Source organism: Prionailurus bengalensis, chromosome X (assembly GCF_016509475.1).
Source record: "Prionailurus bengalensis isolate Pbe53 chromosome X, Fcat_Pben_1.1_paternal_pri, whole genome shotgun sequence".
Taxonomy (NCBI): Eukaryota; Metazoa; Chordata; class Mammalia; order Carnivora; family Felidae; genus Prionailurus; species Prionailurus bengalensis.
The window spans coordinates 84,920,112-84,939,690 of NC_057361.1; the positions used below are offsets into that span (position 1 = coordinate 84,920,112).

At 46.2% G+C, this 19,579-nt stretch overlaps 3 protein-coding genes and 1 long non-coding RNA gene across 4 annotated transcripts; 3 read left to right on the forward strand and 1 right to left on the reverse strand.

The window, feature by feature from the left end:
• Positions 1-384: 384 nt before the first annotated feature.
• On the reverse strand, positions 385-11,135 carry SLC25A53 (solute carrier family 25 member 53). Its single transcript, XM_043570260.1, has 2 exons — positions 11,047-11,135; positions 385-2,919 (listed from the first exon to the last, which is right to left on the reverse strand). The coding sequence occupies exon 2, from the start codon at positions 2,885-2,887 to the stop codon at positions 1,967-1,969; it is 921 nt and encodes a 306-aa protein (XP_043426195.1). The 5' UTR covers positions 2,888-2,919; positions 11,047-11,135; the 3' UTR covers positions 385-1,966.
• On the forward strand, positions 4,379-12,084 carry LOC122477116. The gene is made up of 4 exons (XM_043570005.1): positions 4,379-4,490; positions 8,940-9,019; positions 11,265-11,498; positions 11,866-12,084. Exons 1-4 carry the CDS (start codon positions 4,379-4,381, stop codon positions 12,082-12,084), a joined length of 645 nt encoding a protein of 214 aa, XP_043425940.1.
• A 7-nt stretch (positions 12,085-12,091) lies between these two features.
• On the forward strand, positions 12,092-14,537 carry ZCCHC18 (zinc finger CCHC-type containing 18). Its single transcript, XM_043569658.1, is given in 3 exon segments — positions 12,092-13,103; positions 13,106-13,336; positions 13,339-14,537. Coding segments are annotated over 3 exon segments (1,209 nt in total). The 5' UTR covers positions 12,092-12,916; the 3' UTR covers positions 14,130-14,537.
• An 87-nt stretch (positions 14,538-14,624) lies between these two features.
• Positions 14,625-18,901, forward strand: LOC122477312. Its single transcript, XR_006295675.1, has 2 exons — positions 14,625-17,789; positions 18,601-18,901. It is a non-coding gene; the product is annotated as an uncharacterized LOC122477312 (long non-coding RNA).
• The last annotated feature ends 678 nt before the right edge of the window (positions 18,902-19,579 follow it).

Genomic DNA, 19,579 nt, shown 5'->3' on the forward strand with positions numbered 1-19,579 from the left:
CAGATGTGGGAACTCATCTACAGCTCTTTTGGACCACCCATTTTCTGTTGACCTTGCGGGCAAATGCTCTCTGATCTCATACTGCCTACTGCTGTATCTTTAATTTCTATGATGTTAAGCGAGGAATTCTCACTGCTAGGATATATAAGTAGGTCATTTTAAATGACAGATTCAGTTAGGTAAGGAGGTGCAAGTGGAGGTCACTATCATGATATTATCTCCAAAGGGAAAACTGCAACATACGTCATCTTGGAAATCTTCAAAATTCTGGAGTTGAAATGAATGGGATAGTTATGCAATGTGTTTCTGTTTGCGGAATTTTAGTTCCTGTGGTGTTGCTAATAGCAAACATGCCATCAATAACACAAACTCATCAAATGTTCTAGTTAATAGTCATTTATTATTATTATCAGCAGCAGCATTATCATTAGCACAAAGCTAAATCCACTAATAAAAGAAAACAAAATCACACCTCAAAGGTTGTGTCTTGCTGACAGTGAGTCAATAACATCATTTTCATGTACAAGGGACAGCACCCTGAGGATAAAGATCATATCACAGCTTGACAATCAATTCGGTAATCAGCCAACATTATTGAGCACCTAGGTACAATGGGAGATTTTAAAATGCATACAAGAATTCCTGCTTTCAAGGAGTTTTACAGTCTAGTAGGAGGTATTGAAGAACATCAAGAAGAACACAGGGCACCATGAGATCAGTGACATAATGGAATCAGTGCCATGTATGAAGTGTTATTGGAAAAGGGCATCACTAGAGACTAATGTAACATTCAGTTATGGGAAATCAGAAGAGTCTCCACAGAGAAGGTGGCATGTGAGCTAGGCTTTGAGGACCTGGAAGGGTTTTGGCAGACTAGCATGTGGGGAACAGATACTGCAGGTGGAGAAATAGTGCGGGCCAAAGCACTGCCATGAGAAAGTTCATGGCATTTTGGGGGAGAGAACAATAGTTCAGTTTGGCTGGTTGTATGGGATCTATGTAAGTGGTAGTGGTGTGATAAAATGCTGCAAGTTATATGGAGACCATATTTTGAATAGCTTTGAACTACAGGCTAAGATTTCTATTTATGTCACTGTAACTGTATTTATCCACACAATAAAATATGCAATTATTTGTGAAAAGATATGGTCATTTCACTTCCAGATTTATTAGGGAAACTCAAGTGGTTTCTAGGCAGTGTTATTGCCCTGCTATCAAAAATATACTGGAAGATAATACCAAGCAATCTATAGTAAATTTTTCTCATGACCTAAATCTCTTCCCTCAAAGTCTATTCCTTCCATCTAGCGACATAAGTGACAATACTTCTTCCCACCCCTATATCCAGCCCCATCAGTTCTTATGACATCTGATCAGTTGAGGCAAGCCTAATTTAGGATTTCCATCCACGAATGCCAGCCTGACTGAAACAAGAACCTACAGCCCTGAGAAGTGAGAGTGATGGTGGCAGGGGTAGTGAACAATATCATGAAAATGCAGTCATCTGAGATGTTCTATGGAATCTGCATCCTAAGTCAAGCATAGTTCTTTGAAATTGGAGTATCTGGTCCTCCACTAAGTTTAGTCCAAAGGACAACTGGAGGGGTCCCAGAACTCACAGTGCCTAACTAAGGTCATCTTTTAAAGTTTTACTCTTATTGTCAAGGAATTCTTTAAAGGAATGACATTTCACCTGGGTCACAAGCTTTTTTAAGGGCCTCCTGGGTCTGAGGCTGTTGAAGCTGTGGATGGACTGGGGTGACTTTCTTTTTTCTGGCCAAGGAACCCTGTTGGGCTTTGTCTTTGCCCAACAGGCTGGTGGTTGACAACTTCTCCCATGCACTCACAGTTCAAAGATGCTAAACAGTTGTTGCATTGGGTAACCAAGCCAAAGATGTAAGCTATTTAGACCAACTGGGAAGGCTTAGGATAACAAAGTTGCCATGGCCACACTTTCTACAGTTAGTCAGTCTTTCAGCTCTTTCCTGGAATGATATCTCCTCTGCAGGAAGTCATGGATAGCAGTAGTGAGGCCCCATGTCACGCTGGACCTTAGGATGACCAGGGAGCCGCCACGGTAGATGAGGAACACCTTTCGGCCCCGAGTGTCCCACACGTCCTGGGCAGAGGCCCATAGGCTTGGCATTCTTTGCCAGCCAATATGGGACTGCATATTGGCCACTAGCACAATCAAAGGATACAGAACTAGGCAGGTGATTGTTCCATTGACACTCCCAGACACTAAGGCAGGAACCCAGTGGGGCAGGCCTTGCTCTGCCAAGCCATCCTGGATGGGGTCTTTGAAGGAAAAATACAGAGCACTCCCCAGGCTGTTCCTGAGAAGGACAGGCCAGAAACCACGATAGTAGCCCAGTGACAGCCGCCCCCAAAGCCCATAAGAGTTGAATTCCTTGAGAATGCTGAAGGTGCTGGGGAAGCGAGCTTGCTTGCGACCATCCTGGAGCACATTTTGCACCCTTTCAAAGGGGCTCAGTGCCACAGCCTCCACCACACCAGACATGAGCCCTGCAGTCCAGCGGTGTCCCAGTGAGTGTGGCCCAATAGGGGAGAGAGAACACAGCAGGCTATCATAAGTCCCAAACAGTAGAGTCCCTTGCAATGTCTTGGAGAGAAGAGGTGGGTATATTCCCCGGTAGAAGTATTGAGGGCCTTCATGCCAAAGCTGTCGCACAGCCTCTGACACCACCATAGCATGTATCTGTTGACGGAACACAACCTTATAGATAGGGAAGGTCAGAAAAGTAGACATAAAGTTGGAAATGGCCCCAAGGGCATAGGCCTGGGAATGCCAGCTTTTCTTTCCTGGAGACTCTGCTCGTGTCCTGTGCTGAAGTTCCTTTCTAGGAGAGTGGTTCTGTTCTGCCATGCTGAAGACAACTGCGTGCAGATGGAAGAAAACTGGCAAGAGTGGGAAAAAAAAGAGGTTACTTACCACTTAAATCTGTTGGTGGCATTTTCGTTACTTACAAACAGAGTCCCAAGAAACTTAGCTCTAAGGAAACAAGCAACACTTTGGATGAGTTTCTGAGAAATATTTCTTAAGAAATCGTTCATCAGCCTCAAATTAAAACAAAGGAAGTGTTGGAGCACCTAGGTGGCTCAACCAGTTAAGCTTCCAACTCCTCTTCTTTTTTTAAGTGTTGGTGAGAATGTAGAGAAATTGGAACTCTTTTTTTTAATGTTTATTTATTTTTGAGAGAGAAAGAGAAAGCAGGGAAGGGTCGGGGGTGGGGTGGGGAACTGAGGATCCAAAGCAGGCTCCATCCTGTAAGCACCGAGCCCAGGCCTGCTGCTATGGGGCTCGAACCCACAGAACCAGGAGATCATGACCTGAGCCAAGGTCAGACATTCAACCGAATGAGCCACCCAGGTGCCCCAAGTGTCTGACTCTTGATTTCAGCTCAGGTCATGATCTCACAGTTCGTGAGATGCAGCCCCACCAGGCTCCACACTAACAGCACAGTGGAGACTGCTTAGGATTCTCTCTCTCCCTCTCTCTCTCTCTGCCCCTTCTCCTCTTGTGCTCTCTCTTTCTCTCTCAAAATAAGCATTAAAAAAAAGCCAAGTTTTTTTTTTTCTGAACAGAGTCACCTGTGCAGTGGTTTACCAATAAATCAAATATTCTAATATTCAAAGAAGGTTTGTGATTGAAGAAAATAAAATTGGGAAAACAGGGCTCCAAAACATATTGCATTCAACTTTCACCACATGAAAGTTTGCATTTGGTAAACTGCTACAATAAGTTGCTATTCTCTTTCCAAAAAGTGGTACTATCTCAAAGAAGCAGAAAGGCATTCAGAAGTTGTATTCCAATACTTTCTCTAAAAGCTGGTAGTAAATCTGGGGAGTGGGGAATCTCCCTCGTCTCTCTGCCTGCAGATTCCTAACACTGTTGTAACTGTTTCATTAGCAATGCCCTGCCCCCACCCAACTGAGGAACAGAGAGAGTAGCTGTTCCTGGAAGGTCAGCACCAAAAATCTCTATACCTGGCAATTTCCAAGCCTATCCTTGCAGACCTGTAGCTATATAATAGAGCAGGGATTTTCAGCCTTGACACATGTGACATTTTTGACCAGACAATTCTTTGTTGTAGGTGTCTGTCCTGTGCATTATAGAACGTTTAGCAGCATCCTGGCCTCCACTCACTGAATGCAGCAGCACAAGGTGGGATCAACCCAGCAATAATATAATTATCTCCAGACATTGCCATATGTCCCCTGGGAAGCAAAATCACCACTAGTTCAAAATCAATGTACTAGAGGAAAGACAGTACAAGGGCACCAAACTACTGATCCCACTGCAGAAATGGCTGGGAGCTGATGGGGTAGATGAGAGGCAACTGGGGATCCAGGACACATGAAGGAAACTCAGGACCAAGAAGAAATGAATGCTCAGCGTAGATCTGAGACCCTGAGGGGGTTTGTGAGGAAGGATATGGCTGAGAGGACAGAGTGTGGCACGGTGGAAGGTAGTGTGTGGAGGAGAGGAAGCATAGAGCTGTAGAGATTGGGGGAGGAGAAGACAGGGAGAGGAGGGGAGGGCATCTTGACTGGGCAGGGGATTCACATCTAGACTGGTAGGAATGGAAGACTCTGGAGGTTTCACACAGAACCCTGGGCTGTGTGGTCCTGAGGGAAGAAGGGTATTGGGGCTCTAATTATGCTAGCAGTTAATGGCCCCTCAACAGGGACAAAGGGGTGCAGGCTCAGGCCTCTGGGGAGGGGTAGAAGCCAGGCACTGCAAGAAGCCCACTGCAGCCTTCCCCGGACTGCCATACCCAGACCCTGCCATGAAGTGCTTCTCCTTCCAGAATCATCCCCATCAGCTCCTCCCTGGCTTCTTGCTCCTGTTTCGTCCCTGACCCCTTAATCCGACCTTTCAACCCACCTCTCCTCTCCCCCAGCCACACACACTCTCTCTATGGACGGGTGTGGAGGCTCAGCCTCCTGTGCTCTGCCAGCACCCCTCCCCTCCCCTTAGCACCCTGTGTTTGCCTTCAGCTTCACCTCCTTAACCCCATGGCCAGAAGGAGACTGGGAGGGCCCTTCTGCCTTGGACCCTCTAGCTGAGAACTGGCCAGGAGCAAAGGCTCATGAGGCCCACTTCTTGCATCCCTCTGGGACAATTCTAGGCCCCTGGTAGCCACCTCCATCTCTCTAGAGCCAAAAGGACGCCTCCCCCAACTCCAGGCCACCAGGAGCTCCATTCATACCTCCAAAGCCACAGGTACCCCCAACACCCCCCAAATATACTACTAAGGAACTTCTACCCCAAGTCTTACCTGCATCTAAATAAGGACAGTTAATGAGGGAAATGTTTGCACCCTATTCTATTTCAAAGTGCAGTGATGTTCCACTTCTTACCCACATTTTCCTGAGTTACCCATAAACATGTGTTGACTGACTGCATAAGGCAGGCTGACATAGGGGAAAAACTGGGTTAGGATTTGGCAGACTAGCATTCTAAGTGCCAGTCTATTATTATCTTCCTGTATGACCTTTAGAAATTCATTGACATCTTGGAGTCTGATCCATCTCAGTTATAACAGAACTGATGGAATGGGGTGCCTGGGTGGCTCAGTCAGTTCAGCATCTGACTTTGGCTCAGGTCATGATTTCACAGCTCATGAGTTTAAGCCTCTCATTGGGTGAACACGAGCCCTGCTTCCGGTGAGCATGAGCCCCTCTTCTCTCTCCCTCTCTCTCTCTCTGCTCCTCATGGGATTGATTCTTTCTCTCTCCCTCTCTGTCCCTTGCTCACTTTCACCCTCACTCTCTTGAAAATAAAATAAAATAAAATAAAATAAAATAAAATAAAATAAAATAGTAAAATAAAACAAAACAAAATAATAAAATACAATCAGCTGATGGGGTGAAATGCTCTCTAGGCATTCTCATATTGTGCACGTCACTGGGGGCTGACATGGAGGAATTAGGGCCAATATTTGATAGCAGAATTGTGCTTTTCCATCCCCAATTCCTTCTGCCAATTTTGTCAGTCATTTTCAGGAATTAAAGGTGAACAATAATTTAGAAACAGCTTAAATATCTAATTCATCATTTTATAAATTTAATTCTTCCTATTTTATAGGGGAGAAGGAGAATCCACATTTTTTCACATGTATTCTCCCATTACAATGCCAGGCTTTGGGAGCAGACAGATCAGAAATTGAATTCTGGAGGTGCCTGGGGTGGCTCAGTCAGTTAAGCGTCGGACTTCAGCTCAGGTCATGATCTTGTGATGTATGAGTTCCAGCCTCGCCATCAGGCTCTCTGATGTCAGCACAGAGCCTGCTCCAGATCCTCTATCTCCCTCTCTCTCTCTCTCTGCCTCCTCTCTCTCCCTACCCCACCTCTCTTTCTCTCTTAAAAATAAACATTAAAAAAAGAAACCGAATTCTGTCTCTACCACTTAGTTATATGACCTTAGACAAGACACTATACTCAATCTGTTTCTTTAGCCATTAAATAGCAACAATAGACCTACCTCAAAAGATTGTTGCAAAGATTAATAAAACAAAATGGGAGAAAGTGGTTAAGCATCCATATCATGGTGACCTCAATAAAATGTATTAAAAAAAATAGAGAGATGCTTCCTGACTTCGCCATCTGTCTCCATAGAGCATATACTCCTGCAAGATCAAGTCAGCCAGAACCAGATAAAGAGGTATGGTGGAACAAATCCTGTGTTCACATATGAGGCAGAGAAGACCTTTCTTCTGTGAATGCAAAGATGTTCTATAAACTGTTCTGGCCCCTTGACATGAATTTCAAAGTACAGACCATAGAATGTGTCTGGAGTCAGTCTTGAGTAGTTATTCCCTATACCTCATGATGTGTCTCCTATGTTTAAAGCCTAATAAAGTGAGCCCAGGGGATTCCAGACTCCCCTGGCCAGTCGAGTCCAGGGGAATCACCCTGGACTGTGATCACCCCAGAATCCAGCCCCTCATTTATTTGTTCATGCAGGGTCTCCCTCAGTCAGTCTTTGTTCAGCTCACAAACATGTACTGATTGTGTACTAAATCACTGTGGATAAATTACTGTGAAGCTAGAGGTGAATAGGACTTGGTACCTGCCTTCAAGGGCTCAGGAATATAGTCGGGGAGACAGGTCAACAATGAACTAAACTATACTGGAAGGCAAAATTAAGGGTACACTAATCAAGGTAAGAGCAGAAAGACAAGAGCAATTTATTCTACCTGTGACAGGGAGCAGTGAAGAAATTTCTCTCATGAGGGGCATTTGACTTGATCCTTAACCAATGACCAGGATTTCATTAGGTGAAGGAGTGATGGCAGGCATTCTATGCTGAGGAAGAGGCCTAAGGCACAGAGGCCTAAAAATATGAATGGTGCACAGTTCTGGATGCAGGCCATGGGAAGGAGATAGAGCTGTGGCTTACAGGAGTGGATTTAGAAAAAGGGTCATATTTGTTTTCCCCACTGAAAAGTGTTATAGCATAAAGACACAGGCTCTGGAGTCAAACAGATCTGGGTGTGAATTTCACCATGTCACTTCCTAGCTTTATGACCTTGGCCAAGTCTCTTCACTTTTTTGAGCTTCAGTATCCTTATCTTTAAAATTATCATCATGAAGCTTGCATGAGAGGAAGTATATAACACTCTTAACACAGTACTCAGTATATAAATTGCTCCCTAAGTTATATTACTAGTTTCATTATAAAAAAAAGATCCCAGAAATAAAGATTAGATTACAACTACACTTCTTCTAAAAGCTGAAATCAGTCTAATGCACTGGGTCATCTGCAGAGTAGATTTTATTTTATTTTATTAATGTCTATTTCATTTATTTTGAGAGGGAGAGAGAGGGAGGGAGGGAGGGAAGGACAGGGAGAGACAGGGAGCAGGAGCATAGAACAGGCAGAGAGAGAGGGAGAGAGAATCCCAAGCAAGCTCCACACAGCCAGCACAGAGCCAGATGGAGCCCACAAACAATGACATCATGACCTGATCCAAACAAGAGTCAGATGCTTAACTGAGTGAGCTGAGCCACCCAGGTGCCCTTGCAGAGTGCATTTTATTTTTTTATTTTTTTTAATTTTTTTTTCAACGTTTATTTATTTTTGGGACAGAGAGACACAGAGCATGAACGGGGGAGGGGCAGAGAGAGAGGGAGACACAGAATCGGAAACAGGCTCCAGGCTCCGAGCCATCAGCCCAGAGCCTGACGCGGGGCTCGAACTCACGGACCGCGAGATCGTGACCTGGCTGAAGTCGGATGCTTAACCGACTGCGCCACCCAGGCGCCCCGCAGAGTGCATTTTAAATTGCTTGTTTGGGAGACAGCAAAGTTGTTCATGGGCTTTAAAGTGTGACAGCCCTGAGGGGGCTGAAGTCCCAGTAACTCCACTTACTAGTTGTGTGGCCTTATATAAGTTACTTAATTTCCCTGAAATTCAGGTTCCCTATCTGCAAAATGGGATAACAATGACTATCTAATATGGCTGCTGAGGAGCTTAAATGTAAAGATAACAGATGGAAAGTTCCTGGCACAGAGGAGGCAGGCAGCCAGGGAAGCTATTACTGTTTCAGCTGAAAAGCTTTATCTCCCTAACCTTCAGGCTTTTAAGGTTTCTTTGTTGAAATTGGAAAATGTGGTCTCATCAGAGCCATGAATTGGAACACACTCCCACACATGAGGCCAGAGGTAAGGGATACTCTATATCCAACTGGAGCCAGTTTAGCAAATCCTCCTCCCAGCCTTGCTGGAAGAGACCTTAGCTTAGTTTTAAGGGCCCAATCTAGACACCTTTACATAATCCATTTCTTCTCACTTTTTTGGTCAGATTTCTAGAATCTATTTCTCCTATATGATCCCATCCCCACCAGGTCCACCTGCAGATCACCTAAGTTGGCAGTGAAGACAATTTAAACACAGAATCTGCTGTGACACAGGGTCGATTTCATGGTATTGGGGAGCAGAAGCAAAAGTCTCAAGAAGCCTAAGAGCTACTGCCAGCATCACTGCTGACTGGGTGAGGTCACCCTTCTCTCTACCTCCCATACCCTCCAGCCTCCACAACCCCTTCCACACTGTTCCATCCACAAGAGAAATGTCCCTCAGATAAAAGTCCTCATTTCCAAATTTGAACTGTTTACTTCAAAGAACCATAGGTATTGGGTTTGTAAATAAGAGGGCAGAAAGGAGCAGGTGAAATACCTTGGCATGTTGAAGATGAACCCAACAATAGTCGTGGAAAGGCATTAGATTGTTCATTTGCTTCTAAACATCAGGAGTCAAGAACAAGCCCCACAGAGGCCTCCTAGCCACAATTTACATAAGGAAAGTAAGACCTGCTCTCCAAGAATGAGAAGTCCTAGAATATAGAGAAGGTTTCCCAGCCACTGGCCTCACAGCCCATTCAAGCTGGTGGCCCTGCATGACCAGCATAGCCTTGCATGCCGTTTCCATGGAGTTATTCTTTCTCTGGGGCCAGTGATGCCAAATACAGCAAAGGAGAGGTCCCCTCAAGAGCTCACAGAAGGGCAACCTAGCAACCTGTCCTCAAGCCAGGAAATGAAAGAGCTGTATCAGCGGTAGAGAGCTGTGGATCAGTGGTTAGGTCAAACTGTTTCATTTCTCACACTTCTTCCTGAAGTACAAGTTGAAAGATGTTATGAAGAAAGATTATAGGGGAATGATTCTTAACCATTTCTGGGCCACAAACTTATCTTGAAAAATCCACAAAACTAAGAACTCAGAAAAATATACAGAGTCCAAATTCTTTGCAGACAATTTCATAAGGAACCCTGGGTAGGAACCTCTGCTCAGTGGGGTTACATTTCATGACAGATGTGCTGTGGCCAGATACATTGGCACCAGGCCATTTACTTATTACTCTCAGCATGATGTGGTGTCTTCAGCAGTGATTCATAAACTTCTCTACACCTCAGAATTAACCACAGCACTAGTTAAAAATATAAATCACACTCCCCACCCCTAGTCCTAGCAAATCTGAATCTCCCAGAGGTGGAGCTAAGGAATATGCCTTTCTAACAAGCTCTCCAAAATGATTCTGAGGCAACCAGTCTTGTACCCATACTTTGGTTAAAAGCATAGTTTCTGGTGTCAGAGAGATTTGGTCCAAATTTTGGCTTCACCTTGTAATTTCGGGCAAGTCATCTCACTTCTCTGAGCCTTGTTTCCTTTGAGCTCATAAGCCGTAGAAATAATGTTTTATTTTTTTAAATAAACAAGCAGCTTATTGTAGTATAAAGTATAGTGTAGAATGAGAAAGAAAAGTGCCTTAGTTTCCTCTTTTCTATAGTGGGTACTGTAAAACTTGCCTACCTCTTCCCCTACCCCACTCCCCCACCCCACTCCCTCCCCTCCCCCTCTCACTGAACACTACTATCACACCAAGACTCCTGGTGGTTTGAGACCACCGATGTAAACATACTGTCTAGGCAGGTCAGCTAGGCAAATAGTTGGCATTAGAACAACAGACTTGGATGCAAAATCGGATGCTGAAATTTATTTGCTGTGTGATGCTGGGCAAGACGCCTGACCTCTCTGTTTCCCTATCTGTACAATGAAGATAATAGTCCTTGCTCACTAATTCTATATAGTTCCAAATGGGCCCTCACATCTCCACTTTGACTTTTCTCCACCAACCCTCAAAGAGTAGAGAGTATTTACAGGGGGTAGCTTTTGAAATCAGACATGTTGACTTGGGTGTGAGCGCTTAGCTCTGCACTTCCTAACCATACTGGTTGAGTGCTGAAGATCTCTCTCTCTCTCTGTTAAACAGGCACACCACTACCTCCTTCACAGGGCTGCTGAGAATAAATGAGATGTCTGTGCCAGCACATTCGCACGCAGAAAGCGCTCAGTAAATGCTTTCTCCCCTTCCCCCCTATACAAAGGTGAGGAACTCCTATTGTTCACTTGATTTCTGTCCCACCTCGTGTTTAAGGCATCCGGTCTCAAAGCGCAGAGGGAGGAGAGTTGAGTTGGAGGGGAGAGGGAGAAAGAAAGCAAGGGGGAAAGCAGCAAACTCACGGGTAAATCGGCCCGGTCCGTGCGTCCGAGCTGCACTTGACACCTCGCTGGCTCTGTCGCCCGTGTGCCGCAGCCCCTGCTGGTCGGCTCCCCCCTTTTGCTAGCAATGGCCTCAGGGCTGTAGACTGAGAGAGGAGGCCGCCCCCGCGCTCCGCTGATTGGCCGCGCCGCCCCGCTCATCAAGCTCTTTTGTGTCAATGGGCAGAGGCTAACCTTAGCGGCGGCTGCTGGGAGGACCCAGTGGGTGGGCGTGGGCGGCCGCGGCTGCCTTGGGAACCGTGCTGCCTAGGCTTAGGTACCACTTACTGGTCTGCCCTGTGGAGCAGCTCCGTTGGGCAGCACCCGTTCGCTCTGAGGTCGAAGAAGCATCCCCATGCAAGGCCGCGGAGACTGGAAGGAGACATCCACAGGTGTCCAAGACGAAGCATCCGCTGCCCACCAGCAGAGCACAGGTAAAAAATAATAAAACGCGGGGGGGGGGGGCGCGATTGCCCCGAGAGGAGAGAGGAAGGGGAAGCTCCACTAGTACCGGGCGGCTCACCACTTAGGGAATCAAGAACTGCGAGGCAGGGAAAGAGCACTCCCTTGGCCCCGCTAGCTAAGGGAGGAGGTGGGGTTTTGCTGGAAGCTGCCAAATGGGTAGGATTTGCCTGAATTGAAAGGGGGGGGGGGCATTTTCAAAGGGTGGTAAGGGAGGGACAAGGGGAAGAGAATCACAAACTGTCTGCTTTGAACTCCTTTTGCATATCCCCATCTCTTCCTGGGGAGGAATATATGTGGGTGTGCATGTCCAACTCTTATTCCTTTTCTCCGTGCCAGGCCATCAAAGCCAAATCAGAACTTGAATTCTTTGCGGCTGATTGCAGAGCTGGCAGGCCAACGATTTCCCAGGGAAAAGTAATGGAAAGGTTTGCTTTGGCTTGTATTCAGAAGGTAGAAGAGGGAATTTTCTGTCTGAAGGTGGGAGATAGAATTTTCCGTCTGGCTACAGCGGAGGTGGGGGGGCAGAGGGGGGAGAGGGAGTGGGGTGAAGAATGAGGGATGAGGCTGCACTTGACTCCTCCTTCTCTGTCTGGCCCTCCCCGACCACGCAGTCTTGACGTCCTCAGGACTGGGATCTGCAACCCCCAGTGGACCGAAGTCAGGGCTGGGATCTGCAACCCCCAGTGGACAGAGGTCGACCTACTCCGACAGCGAGCTTTCTCAGGAGGGCACCTGTTGCAGAGGCTGGAAGTGAAATAAAGGCATGCACTTGTTTCCTAGCTTATGTTTTATAATCTAAGAAATAAGGGGTGAGGGACTTTGAGAAGGGGCTGTGGTTGAGATCCGAGAAGTGAGTTTAAGGGATATCTTTACATTTTTTTTATTTGAGTATGATTGACACACAATTATTTTAATGGATATCTTATTTATTATCACAAATCTATGAGACTTAGACCTTTGCACTCTATTTTGAGAGCCCAGTAACAGCCCCACACACAATTTCACCTAGAATTCAAAGCAACAGTTGCCCTCCCTCCTGTAGGACTTACAGGAGTGATGGATGTAGCTCTGAAAAGTACCCTGCAAGCACAAAGACATCCAGTATCTCCAGAAAGTTGTAATAGCCAGTCTCCTGCAGCATATTTTTAGGTCAGTTAGCAAATATAAAATGTATTGCAGGGTGTTCATGGAAGTAGAGCGACTGCAGACCACTTCCCTGCAATCTACTACTTACTGACCTTTTCTTCCCCCTTTTCTTTACAGTCCCTATTGAGATACAAGGAAAGCAGAGCCTGGGAACATTGCTTTGGGGATTCCTCATACAGATTAGGCTTTTCTGAAAAGCCTGAGCATCTTGTTATATTCAGATAGAAGATCATCCACCATCATGGCTAGCATCATTGCATGTGTGGGTAACAGCCAGAGGCAAAACACACCCTGGCCACCTTGGGCCCATTCAATTTTGAGGTCTCTGGGGAGGAGTCTTGGTCCTTTAAGTGTCAACATGGCAGAAAGAAATGTGAAATTGTTCTCAGGGAGAGTGGTGCCAGCCCAAGGGGAAGAAACCTTTGAAAACTGATCCAAGTCAATGGGGTCCTGCCCAATTGGAGTATGTCTGAGGAGGAAAAGCTCAAGTGCTTGATGAAAACCTTTAGGGGCCCTGCCAGGGAGGTCATGCGTTTGCTCCAGGCTGCCAACCCCAATCTAAGAGTGGCTGATTTCTTGCGGGCAATGAAATTGGTGTTTGGGGAGTCTGAAAGCAGTGTCGCTGCCCATGGTAAATTTTTTAACACTCTGTAGGCACAAGGGAGAAAGCCTCCCTTTATGTGATTCTTTTAGAAGTGCAGCTTCAGAATGCTATTCACGCAGGGATCATAGCTCAGAAAGATGCAAACAAGACTTGCCTGCACCAGCTCCTTTTAGGAGCTGAGCTGAATATGGACCTGCATTTTAAGCTGAAACATCTTCTTAGGATGTATGCAAATGATCAAGAGCATCGTCCTAATTTTTTGGAGTTAATCAAGATGATAAGGGAGGAAGGGGATTGAAATGACACTTTTATGAAACCGAAGAGACTCAAAAGGTCTGGGCTAATCTTGGAGAGGGCAGCAAGCCACATGGCATTTCGGGGCCCTCAGCCAATAGCAATCAGCAATGATGACTGCAATGTGATAGAGGTAGATGATACTCTTGATGACTCAAATGAGGATGTGATCCTAGTTGAGTCTCAGGACCCTCCACTTACATCCATGGATGTCCCTCCTCTCAGAGGCAGGACCAGATGTCTGGATCAAATAGTGGTTATTGATTCTTCCAGCAGTTCTGTGGCTCAATCTCCTTCTACCAGTGGGGGTTCTGGGTATAAGAATGATGGTCCTGGGGATATGCGTAGAGCCAGGAAGCGAAAATACACAGTCTTCTGTTTGTATTGCGGTGAGGAGGGCCACTCAAAGGAAACCTGTGACAGTGAGAGCAACAAGGCTGAGGTGTTTGAGAATCTGATCATCATTCTGCAGGAGCTGACACATACAGAAAAGGAGAGGTCAAAAGAAGTCCCTAGCAGACACAATGACCTCTCTGGGCCTCTAGTAAGGTGCTAGACCCAGCCCTAAGTGAATCCTTTACTGTATTCAGATGGGAAAATGAGAGTGGGTAGACTTCTATCTGCATTAATTAATCCATAAATTGGCTTTATTTTGGACTGGAGAGGTCTTGGATACCACCAAAGTGGAGAGGATGGCCTGCCCTCTGTCCCTGCTAAGGGTCTGTTCTCTGCCTGTGTCCATTTCCTTGGTGACTTTATTCTTCTTATGAAAGAAGTGTTACTCTGTTAAACCTTCACAAAATGAAGGAATATACAAAAAATACAAATTACCTGAAACTCTCCATCCTTATATAAACATTGTGAGCCCTTTGATAAATGTCCTTCTAGATATTTCCCTATAACTGTGTACAGGTATGTATAGATAAAAGTGATCAAATGTAAGTTCTGTTCTATACTGTGTATTTTTCAGCAAACAAATATATGTTGTGGAGTTCTATGTCAATGAATATATACAAGCATCAAGTTCAATGTCTCTGTGTGTGATGTAACTTTTAGGAATATAGAAGAAAAAAAAATAAGAACCAAATATAGAAGCTCTAATGGGGGTGGGGTCATATTGTGAAATGGAGTTTTTTACCAGCCTCACTTACAGATGAGGAAAAGGGAAGCTGAAATGGGCTGAGTATCTCCCCAAAAGCCCCTTATCACAACTGACATGGTCCTAGGTCAGGGTCAAATCTGCATCCACTAGTTAATAATATCCCAATGCTTTCTTCCCTAATGCATCCTGAGAAAAGTGATCATGGACAAGGGTTGGGAGAAAAATGGGAAATGGGTATCTCAGGGGTTCTATTCCTGTTCACTTTGGGAAGGAGTGCTCTCCCTCCCCTGGGTAGATTCCTTAGACTGCTGCTACTGCTTCTTCTGGACAATACCTGATGGCACCAATAAGACTGTCCTTTGGGCTGACACTACCCTATGCTTCTTCCCTCAGTACTGAGAAAGCAGCTACTCATCAGAATTTAGTACCAGGAACCTCAGCACCTCCCAAGCTCCCCCTGGCTACATTGTAGAGGACAGCAGCCCAAGGACTCTAAGCTAACCTTGTTCTGATCCAACAAATGGGAATACCCAAGGAAGGATGTAAAGGAATCTGGGTGCCAGGGAATATGAAAATACATGGGAATTAGAAAGCCCACATACTCTTTTTATTTTTTAGTGTTTATTTATTTTGAGTGGGGAGGGGCAGAGAGAGAACCCCAAGCAGACTCTATGCTGTCAGCTCAGAGCTTAACATGGGGCTTGGTTTCATGTACCAAGAGAGGCAGATGCTTAACCTACTAAGCCACCCAGGCACCCCTCCATATACCCTTTTAGAACTGAGGACATCAATAGGAAAGAGAGATCACGGAAGGACCTTCCTGGACACCTGTTCCTGCCCCATCTCATGGCCTCACATTGGAGCGTGATAAAAAATGACCCTCTGTCCATAAGGGTCTCCCTGTTCTTTGTAGGTATATCAGTTCCTATCCTTGTGAGCAAGACAAGGTTGATAGGGGATGTTTTAATTTAAATCAGGGGATAGAGGGGAATGAATACAGACCTGAGGGGGTTTGTGAGGAAGGAAATATGGCTGAGAGGACAGAGTGTGGCACGGTGGAAGGTAGTGTGTGGAGGAGAGGAAGCATAGAGCTGTAGAGATTGGGGGAGGAGAAGACAGGGAGAGGAGGGGAGGGCATCTTGACTGGGCAGGGGATTCACATCTAGACTGGTAGGAATGGCAGACTCTGGAGGTTTCACACAGAACCCTGGGCTGTGTGGTCCTGAGGGAAGAAGGGTATTGGGGCTCTAATTATGCTAGCAGTTAATGGCCCCTCAACAGGGACAAAGGGGTGCAGGCTCAGGCCTCTGGGGAGGGGTAGAAGCCAGGCACTGCAAGAAGCCCACTGCAGCCTTCCCCGGACTGCCATACCCAGACCCTGCCATGAAGTGCTTCTCCTTCCAGAATCATCCCCATCAGCTCCTCCCTGGCTTCTTGCTCCTGTTTCGTCCCTGACCCCTTAATCCGACCTTTCAACCCACCTCTCCTCTCCCCCAGCCACACACACTCTCTCTATGGACGGGTGTGGAGGCTCAGCCTCCTGTGCTCTGCCAGCACCCCTCCCCTCCCCTTAGCACCCTGTGTTTGCCTTCAGCTTCACCTCCTTAACCCCATGGCCAGAAGGAGACTGGGAGGGCCCTTCTGCCTTGGACCCTCTAGCTGAGAACTGGCCAGGAGCAAAGGCTCATGAGGCCCACTTCTTGCATCCTTCTGGGACAATTCTAGGCCCCTGGTAGCCACCTCCATCTTTCTAGCATCAAAAGAGACCCCTATCCCTTGAGTTCCACTCAGGCCCCCAAAGCCATAGGGGCCCATCAACATTCCCTGACTCTTGGTTTGTAGTCTTTTATTCCTCCTTACTCTTCTGTAAATCTACCCTTCGAAGGGATCTGTCCATTTATCTATCCTAGATTAATGTATCCTTTCTTTTTCTGCTCACCTTTTCTCATTTTTACTCTATAAATGCTTGTTGAATAATTTACCCAAATAAACAGTTTATGCTGTCATAATTTCTTTCTGGGACCAGGTAGGGTAAAAAGAAAAATAAATACAACACCTACCACTGCCCTCCTTTTCACTGGCCTTAGCTTGGGAGTTCAGTACAGACAACTGCTTCGTAAAACTGTTCTGATTAATCCCCATTACTTCCTTCCCTCATCATCTTCTTTGTCCTGTAAACCTAAAATTGTCTGAGTTTTTATTTCACCAAAATGACACAAACCTGATCCTTTACTTTGTGTAGCATTTGCTTTTCCAGTATTCAGGACATATGTATCTTCCCTGAGGGACCTGGGAATTCAGATCAAACTAAGGGGGTTAACCAAAATAAGGCTTTTAGAGAATTTTGTGCCTGGTACCCTTTATTTGAGATTATTTTTCCCCTTCTCCCTTCACTCTCATGAATTGCTAAGAGATGAAATGAATCTTTTGTCAGGAGAAACTAGCCTTTGCATGACCTTCTTGTGCATTATCCCTCTTCTTCTAGATACTATTTTCCCTTGTTTTCTATGACACCCCTATCTCACAGTTTCCCTCAGATCTTTTCGGTGCCTACCTCTCAGTCTCTTTTGTTAAATTTTCTTTCTCTTCCTGATCCTTTCATAACAGCAATTGTTGGAGAAATGAAAAAAGTACTGCACCAAAGATGGCCGATGGGACTGAAACAAGCTCTGGTCTCTAGCTTAGAGACCCTTCTTCTGGGTTCTTCTTGCCCTGTTTGCCGCGCGCACGAAAACCCACCACAGATATGGAAGCTGACAACTATAAATTACCCTTCCCACTTTCATTTGGCGCTCAGATCTTTGGAGAAACAGTCTCCTTTGAGCCCTCCGGTGTTAAACTAAATCTCCGATCCACCAAGATCTCTGAGTGTTGCTTGGTTTTTCTGCCACCGTTCCAGCCTGGTTCCATAACACATTTGGTTCCCTGACTGAGAAACCTAACCGCGCTGGCCCATTGTTGCCACTGGTTTGGAAGAATGGCTAGGCTGTGACGGAGCAAGGAGCAAGGAATCATAAAGGAGAAGGCATGTCCTGACTGAATTTTGGCAGTCCCCTGTTCAGTCACCTGGGGCTGGCCGTGTTCTGTCGTTCCTGCTGGACTCAAAGAGACCTGGTAGGTGAGGACCTGGACCTGAAGTGAGAACCTCACAAGTGAGACTACCAAAGTAGTCAGGCCCAACCAAAAGGGTGGAAGGGGGGGACCTGATCACTTCCCGGAGACCTTAGTGGTCTCACAGGTAGAAAATCTTACAGGAGGGAATGTAATAGACTCTGGTGTGTGTGTGTGTGTGTGTGTGTGTGTGTGAGAGAGAGAGAGAGAGAGAGAGAGAATGTGGGGCTTGGCCAGGCTTGCCACTTGAGTTCGAGTTTGTGGCTCCACGGATGGGCACCCTTAAGGTCCCAAAATTCTACGGAGTCTGAGTGGGCTCTCCTGAGTCTCAGTGAAAGGCATACGGTCCAGGGTGGCATCAGATTAGACTCTGATCATAAGTCACAAAGCTGAGTCTGCTATGGCCAAGCCTCACCTAAAGTTTCCCTTGGGAACACGACCAATGGAGTATCTGGTTGGTCCTGAGGGCATCTGAGGGGATACCCTCCCTTTGTCTGTTTCCCTGACACCAAACACGAGAAAGGAATTAATAATGGGATCAAAACAGAGTAAGCCTACAATTTTAGAGGTCACGCTCAAAAATTTTAAAAAGGGATTTTCAGGTGATTACAGAGTGAAAATGACACCCAGGAAGTTAAGGACCTTTTGTGAACTAGAATGGCCCATATTGAATGTAGGATGGCCCCCGGAACGGACATTAGATGCTCAAGTAGTGCAGTGGGTTTGGCTGATAATCAATGGGAACCCAGGTCACCCTGATAAATTTCCATACATCGACTCCTGACTTGAAATTGCCTGAAATCCTCTGTCTTAGGTGCGACTCATCCATAGCAAGCAGAGTCAGGCAAAGGTTTTAGCAGCTTTATGCGGAGATTCACCCAGGGAGCCAAAGAAGAAATTCACCACTCCCCTAGTGTTTGCATGACACCTGGAGGAAGATCCCGTCTTTCTGCCACCTTATGACTCACCAGGCTCCCTCCCCCATGCCCCTGAGCTTGAAACTCCTCCCCCATCTGTCTCTCCTCTGTTGCCACTGCTGCCCATGTCTCCTCACCTCCTGCACCCAGAGAACCCTCCCCGGGAGACAAGGGCCAGCAGCCAGACCGCACCCCAGACCCAGACCTAACGCTCTCCAAATGCCTGTAAGGGAGACGAGAGCCTGAAAGACAGAATGAGGATGGAACAGTCCAGCCAGCCATTCCATGATGTATTATCAACCTTTCTCTACAACCAACCTCCTCAACTGGAAACACAATACTCCATCATACTCTGAAAAGCCACAAGCAATGGTCAACTTGATGGAGTCCCTCTTCCAGACCCACCGACTGACTTGGGAAGATAGTCAACAGTTACTCCGTACTCTGTTTAATACAGAAGAAAGAAGAATGAGAGAAACATGACAGTATCTAGAAGATCACACACCTCCGGGGATCAATGATCCTGTTGTCTGGGCTCAAGCTGCTGTGCCTGAAGAACGTCCAACATGGGATTTCACCACAGAAGGACAAGCCCACATCCGATGATACCAGGAAGCCCTCCTTGGGGGAATCCAAGCTGGAGCCAAAAAGCCCATGAACATGACTAAAATATCATCAGAAGAAAATTCCAGAAGTTGGAGGGCTTTGCCGGGATGAATATCAATCAGCTGATAGAGGTTGCCAGTAAAGTTTCATGAACAGAGAAGTCACAGCCAAAAGAGAAGCAGAGAGAAGACTAAAAAAGAAGGCCACCTTTCTCGCAGCAGCACTAAAAGAAACAGACTCTGTGAAGATGGGAAGACCTCAACCACCAAA